This window comes from Amia ocellicauda, chromosome 4 (assembly GCF_036373705.1).
Source record: "Amia ocellicauda isolate fAmiCal2 chromosome 4, fAmiCal2.hap1, whole genome shotgun sequence".
Taxonomy (NCBI): Eukaryota; Metazoa; Chordata; class Actinopteri; order Amiiformes; family Amiidae; genus Amia; species Amia ocellicauda.
This window is the reverse complement of record NC_089853.1, coordinates 36,297,020-36,310,736: the sequence shown is the minus strand read 5'-3', so window position 1 is coordinate 36,310,736 and position 13,717 is coordinate 36,297,020. Positions and strand designations below refer to the sequence as shown.

At 40.9% G+C, this 13,717-nt stretch overlaps 1 protein-coding gene across 1 annotated transcript in view; it reads left to right on the top strand.

Annotated features, from left to right (window-relative positions):
• Positions 1-13,717, top strand: part of slco3a1a (solute carrier organic anion transporter family member 3A1a) — an 87,727-nt gene that overhangs the window by 64,890 nt on the left and 9,120 nt on the right. The window contains exons 3-7 of the mRNA XM_066701995.1: positions 8,284-8,382; positions 8,967-9,242; positions 11,769-11,933; positions 12,772-12,970; positions 13,199-13,334. Of these exons, the coding sequence (XP_066558092.1) occupies positions 8,284-8,382; positions 8,967-9,242; positions 11,769-11,933; positions 12,772-12,970; positions 13,199-13,334 (875 nt within the window). The remainder of the gene's footprint in view (positions 1-8,283; positions 8,383-8,966; positions 9,243-11,768; positions 11,934-12,771; positions 12,971-13,198; positions 13,335-13,717) is intronic.

The following is a 13,717-nucleotide window of genomic DNA, read 5'->3' as shown; positions in this document are numbered from 1 at the left end:
TGGGCCAGAGACAAATTTCAGAATCTAGTAAGAAATGTAATAGGTCTGGAAAAAAGAAGAATGAAATGATCACAATTTTTCACTTAACTTAGCTTTACAAAGATCAGTTTAGAGTTAGTAAAAGTGGAATGTGTGTTTCACTAGAGCAAAAAGTCTGCCGCTGTGTGATTTATAGCATGCAATTAGTGGTCACAGCACATATAAGAAGCATGTCTTAAAATATCATGTATAAGAAACTGGCACACTATTATTATTATTATTATTAGTAGTAGTAGTAGTAGTAGTAGTAGTAGTAGTAGTAGTAGTAATTATTATTATTATTATTATTATTATTATTATTATTATTATAATTATTATTATTAAAAAAAATTAAATAAATGTTTAAATTATTTTGTCAAATAATGTGACTCATAATGTACTGTGTCTGTTAAGGGAAAGTTATCTTTTTATAATTTAATAAAGTACTTGTGTAGCTGCACCACATGCATTCCCAATAAGGTGATCATACGATCTTCTCTTCCTTTCTGAGGTTTCCGGTGAAGCCAGATTGTGGTTTTGTTGCTATGAACTGTCAACATTGCCGTCTCTAAGGAAACACGCCCAAGAGCTAAATGACAACTGCGGTATAATTTTAGTGTGCAACCGGCCTATTAGCAACTGTATAGAGCATGGCCAGTTTTGCAGTTACTTTCCATTTGTAAAATATAACAGTCTGCCTGCAAATGAGTTTTGGGAGTGATCTACTAATCTTAACATTATTTTACAGATTTTTTTTTTAATCTGAGGTACTTTTCTGTCACAATTCTGCAGTTAGTATTTAGTTGTGGTTCTGATCACAATTAAGTTGTCAGCTTTACCAGAACATTCACATTCATTTCTGGCAAGTCAATTACTACATAGCAATCAAACATAAAGTAATTGCCCTTTATTGAAATCAAGACAAATGTTGTGCATTGATTCTGGTATAGGTCCTATTGTACTGTAAATTGCTTTAGTGTGGATGGCATTTTAAACACCTGAGGAGCCCACAAAGGTAGAAAATTGTTGCATAATAGAAAGAAAAAAAAACATAGTGTAAGACTGGTTTTAATCTTTTATACCTTCATGCATGCCCTTAGACATTAGTTAATTAGATCTTGCTTTATACCTAAGCTGGCACCTATTATATGCCTAGTGATAATCACAAGTTGCATTCCTAATTGGTGAGCTGTCATCTAAGGGGAAATTAAAAAAATCACACACAACAAACAAACTAACAAGAAACACAGGAAATCTTTTAAGAGACTCCGCAGGTCTTTTCAGCAGAGTTGTAGGCATATTGTAGCCAAAATTGTATCCTCTCCACCCCGAATGTATTGATGTCATTCTGTTGCTTTTAGATGCTTTCCGTCTGAGCAGTGAAGTCTTAACTGTGTTCTGATGTGTTTATACATACTGTACCAAATGGCCTTGCTGGCAGTCTGCTGTCTAATCACTTCTGAGACATGCATACAGTGGAGTTGACACTGAGGGTGGTCTTGAAGTCAGTGAGGGCTTTTATGGTGGGCAGCCCAAAAGCAGTATTGAAACTGATTGTCCTCAGAGTCTGAGACAACCTGCACTTACATATATAGATACATGCATGCATAAATACATACATACACCAGAATCGTAAGACATTGGGCTTGTGTTGTTAATGCTCTCAGGCTTCACTGCTTTGATCCCGCGCAGAGCAATTGGTGAACACTAAAGTGAGTCATTTTTTCCATACTTCCTCATTAATTAGCAGCTGCAGGCGGGTTAACAACATCTGCCATTACAACTGCAGAACCCCCCCCATCTGATCATCTCCCTCCTCATCCCTGTCCCACAGACGGAACAGCACCAAGGCAACACTGCGGAGTGTGGATCTGGGGCCTCTCGATTGTACCACAGCAGCAGAACTGCAACCGCCTGTTTTAAACTGATTTCTTAGCTAAATATGCTACTGTTTGAGTCAGTAAGCAACTGTATTTTTAAGCATGTATTGCTTTTGTAAGTCTGGTGCTTTTGATGGTCAAACAATACATCAGTTGGAAAGAACAGAGGAAAGAACAGCGGGTGTCCAGGATTCAAACCTGGGAAACAAAAAAATCCAAAGAACGTTATACAATGCCGTGGCACGAGCAACTTTTTTCAGAGCGTAATCCTGTCCCACCAGTCCCCATGTCCTCTCCGATAAAGGAGTGCCAGCAAGCCGCATTTCCACCTCCTCTACATGCTTGGCCGCACCGGGCATTTTTTCAAATACGAGTTAAACCAAGATAGAGGGGGGAAGCTGGTTTTGTGCCAGCGTGGGCAGCTGGCAGAGAGAGTGACTCTGCCCAGGAAGCGAGGCCCTGGCTTGCGAGGTGAACTTGAAGCATTTTCAATGCGTGTATCAATAGCTCTGTTCAAACACTCATAATCCATTTGATTTGTTAACGGGTCAGGGACCGACTTAAGAAGGAGGTTGGGGTGGTAGCTATGAGCTTTCTCGACCTGAATGGGGGAGAGTGTGCGCTGAAAGAAGTTGTGGGATAAAAGGTTCAATGAGCTATTAGTGCAAACAGATGTAGATTTACAGAAAATGGCCCTCCAGGCTGCTCATTTGCGAGTGAAAGGCTTCCCTTTCCACTCCACTTTGCCATCCTCCTCACAGAGACACAGATCCTCACAAGGTGCCTGGCTGCTCTTTTGGCTCATTACTTCCCTGCTTCGTACTGGGCATCGATTGAGGCACAGTTGTTCGTCCAAAACTTGTCCAAGTGCTTGAGAGCGGGTCTATGGTGGCCTGTGAGGGCTGGCTTCTTACAAAGGCAGCACAGCTGTAGGTCCAATATAGGAACTTCATCTGCTTTTGTGTTGTGAGTGTTTTGCATGTTCACTTTCAAAGCTTAAAAAATAAAATGTCATGTGAGCAATATTGAACACTAATTCGGGGGTTCATAGAACATTATGTGTCATATTAAGTAAATATGGTAGTGAAATTGTATACCACCACCCAATATCTCACAACTTGCTAAAGTAAAGTATGTTACAAGCAGGACAAGAAATGTATTGTGAAGGAAGTGCAGATTAGAGCTGTGTGTGGAGCTCTGCCATTTAATCTGTGTTAATCACCTAATTATGAAATAGAAGTAACGCTAACAACAGTCATGGGAGAGGAAGTATGAATGACTGGTGTGGATGTGCTACCAAAACATAATTCTGAGCAGTGTTCTGGCCGGTCCAGAAACTGTTCTCAGTGTCTCCCCGTGAAAAGGCAGAGTGAAGGGAAAAGGGGTGCAGAGAGAGAGAGAGAGAGTGGACAGGGGCTATGTTTTAATGTGGTGTGCACAGCTAGAAGTACAGACAAGTGCATTCCTAAAATACAAGCTAGTACAGACATCATAACATTTTAGTCATAGCATTAACAGAAATGGAAGGATTAATAATGAATAATTATTAATTAATAGTCTCAATATGTCATCAGTTTGTTTGTTTGCTTTGCTTTTGTGCTTACATTTCAGTTGTAAATGAAGGACTTTGTGTATGGAGAGCAGAAATGCAGTCTGCCAACCCCCACTGCCCTTTCAATTTCTATACTGTAAATATCGGCTGTGATGAACATACAGCGCACAGCTTGGTGCCTATCGAATCGAAAGGGGACAGCGGGACAGTCATGGCTCTCGCTCGCTCTTGGTTTAGTGGAAAGCAAGACCCTGTGTATTGCCATGTGCAGGTTTGTGTGGTTCTCTGCTGTGCTTCAGTGTTATTACTCTAGATTCAGAGGCATAAACCCAAGCCAAACAGAGCTGATTTAATTAGGGGTATCTGTCAGCATGTTTACTGGTAGTCTCCCAGCAGTCGCCACGAGAGCTACTTCACTGTCAAGCATTCGCCATGACTACCCTGCTCCACTTTTTCCAACATCATATTTCACTGCTTGTCTCACTGGTAACAGGTAACATTGATTGCGTTGAAATGTCCAGGTGTCCGTCTGCACAGGGCAGGCTGTTCAGCACAGCTTGAATAAAAACAGGCTGCCGAGACAGCGTGTGAGGCCTAGCCTTCCAAACCACAACACAACAACAGTAAATCTTCCTTCTACTCCACTCGTATAAAACAGATGATTGTAGAAACTGCAACCTGTGAACTGTTCCTTTTTTTGTTTTTGTTTTTATCCTTCAAATTTTTGTATTGGTTATTCCTGTGTTGTTTGACAGCTTTAATGGACAAACAGTTACCCAAGTGACTAGTCAAGGATGGTCTGAATCTATAGATCCTCTCAATAATTAACAAATTCCGGTCAGCTCTGCAGGATGAACAGTGTGTGTTGAGAGTTGCTGAAGAGTATTATATTGGGCAGAAAGCCCCCTCTTGTGGTTGTTAGCTTGTACTGCATCAGTGTTCATTCAGGGCAGTAATTTTATTATGGATATATAAAACAATATAGACAGTATATACAAAAACACACAAAGAATACATTAAATGATTCTAATTTTGGAATTTTAATGTACATATTGACAATAAAACATAATTCTTAATTGAAGAGAAATTATGGGGTTCCATTACAAAATCCTTCAACAGTGTTACTGTGTATTCATAAAAACATTAATTTAGGCAAATATCCCGGACGACAAGATATAATTTGCAGGAAATCCTTCAATAACTTACCTCATGCTATTTGTGTGAAATAATATAAAGAACATGTTAAGTATGGGAAATTACTTAACAAAAGCTTCTGTACGGGAAATTAACTGATACAGGCTGAGGGACCAAATACTAACCATGAAAACCTTAGCAAGATTAATGATGGTGGCCCAGGTTTTCATGTAAAATCATCTATTACATTAAACTTGACATGTTTCCTATTGGTTAAAAATAGGTTGTAGATGGCCCCTTTATTGGATGTGCACTGTGGGGTTCAAGCAAAGTGTGCATTTAATCATTGCAGAACACGAGATGGCAGCAATGGTCTAAATTTGACAGCATTATTTACCCAGTGGCTCAGGGCCCAATGAATTATTCAGCCGCAGCTCTCTTAAAATGTGTACCTTGCCCATGTTCCTACTAAAGGCGCATGATAAGGTATGTGCAGTTTATGTTTCAGATGGCTTCATAATGGAGAAATAACAGGAGCTTATAAATGTCCTTTAAGGGCATGGAATCGATAGGACACTGCAGCACTGACAGAGAAATATAGGTTGTAGAGAAGTCATATCACACCCCTTGTTGCATATTAGCTTGCAAGTCACGGGCTATTGGTTTCTCACATGAGCAAAATTAATCCAGCAACACATTCCAGTTGGGCTAGGGCCTCTCCACAGCAGGGTTTTATCTAGAAAAATAGCTGTAAAGACATTCGGCCCAGTATCTCGGTTATAACCTGCACAGCATCCCACTCTGTCAAATGAAACAGTTTAAAGAAGCTGTTCGGTTTTTTTTATCTGGTGCTGAGGTTAACGCTCCAAGTCCTTCAGATAATGGTTTTATTTGGTTCTGAAGGAGCAGACTTAGATAAGTGGGGCACAATGCTATCAGCACATCTGCAATATTGAGCTTTTTTTGTTTGTTTGTTGGTTGGTCTTTAATGGAGATTTGTGTTTTTGATAGTGTGCAGATGGATCTAAATACAATTATTTTCTAGCAGGAGGAACATAACACCTAAAAAAACCACCTAAATGGTAGTCTTCATTGTGGACCAAATGGGAAAGCGCTGTAACAGACCAGACTTCTCCTTAAAATACTTCCAAGTAATCAGTTTTTATGTTGGAAAATAGAGGAGCAAAACAAGTCAATGGTAAACCACTTCAGAGCCAAATTCTGAGAACCATTTGGCTCACCACAGCTTGTCCTTAGATCATAATGGGGGGTTTAATAAGACCCAGACTCAACCAAAAGAGAAGTTCACTTATTTCCTCAAAACTCTCCCCCATGAAAGGATTTCACAGTTCACTGAGACTTGGACCAAATTCAAGCCATTTTCTTGCATTTACTTTATATATGTATGCATGTATATAGTTTAAATATAGCCAAACGTATGCACACCCTTTATTTAAAATTATGTTTCGTGCTGATTCATTTCATTTAATGAATCTTGTTCATTGCATAACTTCTCTATCAATGTTATTTGGACAGGGTTTGCTGAACATTGATTTGGCCTAGAGAAGACTTATATTTCCAGAAATCAATGAGAGAGGCAGTCGAACGTTTATATACCCCTTGTCTTAACTCATTAAATTAACTGGAAGCTTTAGAGCTTCTCTCGGCTGCAACAGAGTTCAACAAGAACTCGGCACAAATCACTTGCAAGACAATTCGCATGATGAGCTTTGTAGGGTTTTATCATTCTGCACACAATATCCCATCTCTCGTGAGAATACGAATATAAATCCACAGGTTTTTTACATATTTCTGCTTTTCTCGCATGACAGTGGTATCAATTTAATCCCCATCAATCTGATTTATCTGATCTGATATTTGGTATGATCTGTATTTCCACCATGTGCAGATATGATATATTCTCTATATGACTTCCAGATGAATTTCATTGTCTTTGGTGAAGGACAAAAAAAAGAATGGGAGTCAGAAAAGTGGCTGGCAAACGTTTCTAATCCAGTTTACTTTGCAATGAAAGAATTTCAATGAATGTTCCAGTCATAGTCTATAAAGAATAAGCTAGAATAAGCGTTTCCTGATAGCAACCACTTCTGAATAAGAATATCTGAAAGACTCTACACCTGTAGTGCAATACATAGATAGATATACACTCACCTAAAGGATTATTAGGAACACCTGTTCAATTTTCATTAATGCAATTATCTAACCAACCAATCACATGGCAGTTGCTTCAATGCATTTAGGGGTGTGGTCCAGGTCAAGACAATCTCCTGAACTCCAAACTGAATGTCTGAATGGGAAAGAAAGGTGATTTAAGCAATTTTGAGCGTGGCATGGTTGTTGGTGCCAGACGGGCCGGTCTGAGTATTTCACAATCTGCTCAGTTACTGGGATTTTCACGCACAACCATTTCTATGGTTTACAAAGAATGGTGTGAAAAGGGAAAAACATCCAGTATGCGGCAGTCCTGTGGGCGAAAATGCCTTGTTGATGCTAGAGGTCAGAGGAGAATGGGCCGACTGATTCAAGCTGATAGAAGAGCAACTTTGACTGAAATAACCACTCGTTACAACCGAGGTATGCAGCAAAGCATTTGTGAAGCCACAACACGTACAACCTTGAGGCGGATGGGCTACAACAGCAGAAGACCCCACCGGGTACCACTCATCTCCACTACAAATAGGAAAAAGAGGCTACAATTTGCACAAGCTCACCAAAATTGGACAGTTGAAGACTGGAAAAATGTTGCCTGGTCTGATGAGTCTCAATTTCTGTTGAGACATTCAGATGGTAGAGTCAGAATTTGGCGTAAACAGAATGAGAACATGGATCCATCATGCCTTGTTACCACTGTGCAGGCTGGTGGTGGTGGTGTAATGGTGTGGGGGATGTTTTCTTGGCACACTTTAGGCCCCTTAGTGCCAATTGGGCATCGTTTAAATGCCACGGCCTACCTGAGCATTGTTTCTGACCATGTCCATCCCTTTATGACCACCATGTACCCATCCTCTGATGGCTACTTCCAGCAGGATAATACACCATGTCACAAAGGTCGAATCATTTCAAATTGGTTTCTTGAACATGACAATGAGTTCACTGTACTAAACTGGCCCCCACAGTCACCAGATCTCAACCCAATAGAGCATCTTTGGGATGTGGTGGAACGGGAGCTTCGTGCCCTGGATGTGCATCCCACAAATCTCCATCAACTGCAAGATGCTATCCTATCAATATGGGCCAACATTTCTAAAGAATGCTTTCAGCACCTTGTTGAATCAATGCCACGTAGAATTAAGGCAGTCCTGAAGGCGAAAGGGGGTCAAACACAGTATTAGTATGGTGTTCCTAATAATCCTTTAGGTGAGTGTATATACAGCTCTGAAAAAAAATAAGAGATCACTGCAATTTTTTCTTAAATCAGTATCTCTACATGTATGGCAGCCATTCCATTCCATTCATATTTTTATTTGGAATTTGGTAGAAATGTTGTCAGTAGTTTATAGAATAAAACAAAAATGTTCATTTTACCCCCCAAACACATACCTATAAATAGTAAAACCATAGAAACTGATAATTTTGCCGTGGTCTCTTGTTTTTTTCCAGAGCTGTATATTTTCCTAAAAATCAGGAACTATAGTAGTCTAACCTTCTCTCTGTGTTTTTTGTTTGTTTTGTTTACAGGTATCTTATTCTCAACCCTGGTGTTTGGCCCAGCCTGTGGGTTCATTCTGGGGTCTCTCTGTACCAAAATCTATGTGGATGCTGTCTTCATCGACACCAGTGAGTATTACCACTAATGCATCAATACCCCGCGACATTGCCGTGGTTCAGCCCCCCGCACACCCCTGTAGTAAGCACCGGGCCCCCGGGAGAGAAGCTCACATAATGGTGGTTAATGCATGTCAGGTGGTTCTCACCCAATTAAGGCCAGGCCACCGATTTGAAGGTCTTCTCTACGCACCATTTTTGGTTGGATTTGGTGGCATGGAAGTGTTTATTCATTAACCTTCAGTCTGACCTTTGACCTCTGCTGGAACCAAGACTAGCTAATATCACATATGAACATCACACATTTGACAGCAGACAAATTGCTTAGATCCTGAGACAAACATAAAAAATAAACCTCAGTATATATATATATATATATATATATAATTTAGATAGATGAGTAGATAGCTAGATAGATAGACAGAGATACTGAAAGGAATCCAAAGTTAAAAATGGGATGGAGGACATGTGGAAGAAACGGCCCCCTACTGAGAGACAATCTGCCCATTTGCCTTGAGAGCAAAGTATATGAGCAAAGCAAATTACAAACTTATATGCAACAAACTGCCTTTCCCCCCCCCCGCTCTCTCCTGCAGGTAAGCTGGACATCACCCCCGATGACCCTCGCTGGATCGGAGCCTGGTGGGCCGGCTTCCTGCTGTGCGGTGCCTTACTCTTCTTCTCGGCCCTCTTCATGTTCGGCTTCCCGCAGTCGCTGACGTGCCAGGAGGTGGAGAGCGGCGCCGAGAGTGAGCAGACCATGCTGCCCGAGAGTCTGCCCCGCGACTACGAGAGAGCCAAGCCCAGCAACGGAGTCCTGCGTCACCCCCCGGAGCCGGACGCCGGCCCGTCGTGCTGCCAGCAGCTGCGAGGTGAGGGTGGGGATCCCAGGAGAGTAGGGTTGAGTCACATTTCCTCTGCTTTGCTTTCTGTTTTTTTTTTTTTTTTGCCTCACATACCAGGAAGAGTTCCAGATTTTCCAAGTTCAAATTAAAATAATAATATGAATTCGTTTTCTCATGTGGAGGTGTCATTAGCCTGCAGCGAATATCAGGGTCACAGGGTGATCCATGCACTGCTAAAGTATCCCTACATCTGTGAAATTGGGCCGTGTGTCAGGCATACAAATGCGGAAGTGAAAATCTTTCGTCACGGGGCTCGTAACTTAATTTTTAAGAAATCCCACTATGGGTTTGACGTATTCTAGAAAATTAAACGTCAGGTTATGGTGATTGTTGTTTTACGCCCCCCATTCGGCCTGTGACATGGAACTAGAAGACAACAAACGTGTGGTGACAAATCCAGGTCCTTCGTAGCAATCGGACAGCAGAGTTTAAGATGGATGTTACGGCACTCGGGGGAAAAAAGGAAACTGACGTATTTTCCAAGGTACTCCCTGGCCTTGGTTTTTATTAATAAAACAGATCTGCACTCAGCTGTGAAGTTGCTATCTGGGCCTTTTTTAAAGTGGCCAGAGGAAATGTATTATGACAGCAATAGCCAGGCCTAAATTGGATCCCTGTGGCTGCCATTCTGACCTTGCTCCTTGTGGCTTCACTTCACAGCCACAGAGTCATCCCCTCGCGCAGCGCACGTGTCACCAGCCCAGTGCAGAGGGGTGTTAATATGCAGGCCGGGACCAGAGTGGCTTTTACCAGCTGTTAGCAGCATCATGCTCAAATGATTTTTCTCATTTCAGGAACTTCAGCCTTAATTAATTCCCACCAGTAAGATTAGAATAGGGTAAAATCATGGAGAAGTGGGGGAGGGGAGGTGATATCTGGTCTGAGCATGTGTTTGTTTCTTTGCATTTTCAGTTTATTTACTGACACGTCTTCACAGGCAATATTAGAATAATCCTTCACAAAGAATATGTGGCTAGGGTTCGTTCAGTTTTCCAGGCAGGGTTCAGCCACAGCAAATCATTTTTTACATTTTCACTGATATCTGAAGCGAGTCTCATGAATCTGCTTTAATTCTGCAATATAATTTAATTCCGTACAAACCTAATGATGAAGGCATTTTCTCTCACTGGTATCATATAAAATGCAGGCAAAATAAAAGAAACGCCATCAGGAAACAGTAAACGTCTTCACTAAAAGCTTTGTTTTATCACTTTAAACACACCCAAAAATATAAATGAAAAATTATCTTGTCCTGCTGTGCAAAGGTCTCCTTTTAGCATCGAAAAATGAAATAAATTGGATTCAGAGTTAATGTTAAAGGTCATTTTATTTCCCATCATATTTGCCCATCGATCGAAATTTGAGTCAGCTTATGAGAAATTAAAGCTTTTCAAATTAGTTTTATTGTAGATTGTGACAGTTATTGAGCCTCCTTTTTGAGAACCTATTATTTTATGGAAACTGGCTTTGTGCTTTTACAAGTGCATTTCAAAACTTGTAACAGGTTCTAGTTTTAACATTGTTCTAGTACAGAATTGATTAAGGATTGAAACATTTCTACCCAACCAAGCGCTTTCTTATAGTCAAAGCATGAGAAGAACAGCAATACTGATAAAAACACATTCAATAAATGAACCAATTAAAGAAAACCAATTGACATTTCGAATAAATGGGCAAAAGCTATCTTAAAGCATCTTTAAGCAAAATTATACAAATATCTTCACGTTCAAGAGTCTGAGGATATTTGTACAATTTTGCTTAAAGATGCTTTATGAAAGGATTGGGTCTCCCTCAGCGCAGCATCTAGTCCTCGGTAGAATAAGATAACCAGCAACTGCATATCTCAAATTATCCTCTGGCGTGTGCCCTTGCTGTAAATCCGCTATATAAATCAGGGGGCATCATTTAGACCCTTATTGGTACTTCACAGACTTTTGTTCTCAACTGGAAATCTTACACAAACTTAAACAGTACTGGTCCACAAAGAGAGGTACGAGTTAAATCCCAAGGTACAGAGTGCTGAAGCTGAACAACACTGCAATAGTCCAGTCTTGAGGAGATAAGCGCATCAATTCCATTCTCAGGAGAAGACTGAGACAACAAGGACGCAATCCTGCCGTGCTCGTGACATAAATATCGGCCAACCAAGGTCATTCTCCCAGGCACTGCTGTGTTTTTGCCAACATAGTAACTCTTCCTGTGTCCACAGCTGCCCATGTTAATCATAGGGTTATAGGGATTCCATATTATTTTCTATGCAGACGTCTGACTGGAAAGACTCCCAGTTGTATACAGTGTTAAACACATTTGATGTTTATTTTTTTCTTTCTATGGCTAGTGTAATTTTAAGGAATCTATTTAGGAACATTTTAGTTACTTAACACTGCTGAGAGGTGATGTGCATCACTTTATAACAATAAGAGGAATTAAATAACGTTTACATTGTGAACTGATGATGTTATATGTTATCCCCCCCCACCCTTCCACTGCCAGTGATTCCCAAGGTGACGAAGCACCTGCTCTCCAACCCTGTGTTCACCTGTATCATTCTGGCCGCCTGCATGGAGATTGCAGTTGTCGCTGGTTTCGCTGCCTTTCTGGGGAAGTACCTCGAGCAGCAGTTCAACCTCACCACTTCGTCAGCCAATCAGCTACTCGGTAAGTGACGCTCATGTTGCTTTGGTGAATGCTTGCCATGGTTCTCACAGGAGGGAGGGAGAGGGAGAGGGAGAGGGGGAGGGGGAGGGAGATGAAGGAGGTCTCCTACAACCTCAAAAAAACATTCCTAGCATTTGGAAAAATGTCTATCTTAGATTTAATCGAAACTTTGAACTGCTTGCCAGTTGTAAATTACAAACCCATTAATTAATGGTAGCTTTCTGTTTTAAGAGGCTCATTTCCATCTATCCAATGGAAATTAGACTGTAGCTGATTGGCTGGGTTGAAGTTATAAGTCAATACAGGTCATTGTTAGAAAGGTAGACCAGTGAGCATCTGTGCATCATTTTATAAGTTCTTTGATATGAAAATAAATACATACATCTCATTGGAGCTCAGTGGCTACTTTTCTGTTGCCTAATTTCTACTGTGCAGTGGTTTATCTTTATATTTGTACTGGTGTATATTGTTCAACTAGCAACATTTTATTATTGATAACTAGTTATAGTCTAACCAACCATATTAACTGATGAAAATCGCAGAAAATCATTGTTCCAAATAAAGGGTGTGAATATTTTCCACTGCAGCTGTATATCCATTGATTCTTACAGGATTCTGAGGTTATATATTGTTGTATGTTGTATGTTGAAACCATGTGTTACAAATCAACCTTAAATATATCCCCTGCATTCTAAATTCAGAAAAAAGGGTCTAATTGTGGTACACGAAAAATACCAGGATCATGCATCCTTGATACAGCATATATTCAAAATATATGTATGTTCCATATGGGTCGAATGGCTGATTGACTGCAGGACATCTCTGTTGTTGTGTGAAGGCATGACAGCCATCCCCTGTGCCTGTCTGGGGATCTTCCTGGGTGGACTGCTGGTGAAGAAACTCAACCTGTCTGCTCTGGGAGCCATCCGAATGGCCATGCTGGTCAACCTGGTCTCCACCGCCTGCTACGTCTCCTTCCTCTTCCTGGGCTGTGACACCGGGCCTGTGGCCGGGGTGACCGTGGCCTATGGCAATGAGTAAGCACTGACGCTGAATGAAATACACTGGACACACGACTGCCATACACTTTTACACACTTACATTATGCACATGTTTCCCTATTGCAAGCCAAGGTTTATATGTAAAACAAAATAATATTGTGTTCAAGGGATACAGTAAGGAGTTCACTTTTTGATCCGGTCAGATCGGGTGACATTTTTGTGTTTTCTCTTGCCTCCCTGTGTAACCCCCTGCTGTCATTACAGGTCGTCCCAGTCTGGGCTGAGGCCAGTGGCCGCCTGCAATGCGCACTGCAACTGCCTCACAGATTCAATCAGCCCTGTTTGTGGCTCCAATGGCGTGACGTATCTGTCTGCCTGTTTTGCTGGCTGTTCCAGATCGGTAAGTGTCCCCTCGGTCTACCTTCTTTACTCAGCAAATCTTAATGATTAGTTTAAGCCAGAAAAGTCTCTAAACCTAATCTATATGTCTAATCTCTAATTATTACCCGGACCAATACCAAGTCTTAACCTAGCCTAGTCCTAATCTGATGCTCAATCAAATCCCAATGCTAAACCTTTAACCTTTAAACAAATCCTTGAATTTAGCAAGATCATAGTCAACCCTGGCACATATATGTGTCATTTGTTAAAATGTCTATGACATTGTAAAGGCTAATGAGTATCTAATTAGGGATGTTTCCTTTGTTCAATTAACAGAAAATATTTGACAATAAATGGACAGCTGTATGTTGCTTTTTGCTCCAAAAACAAAGAAAACGTGCA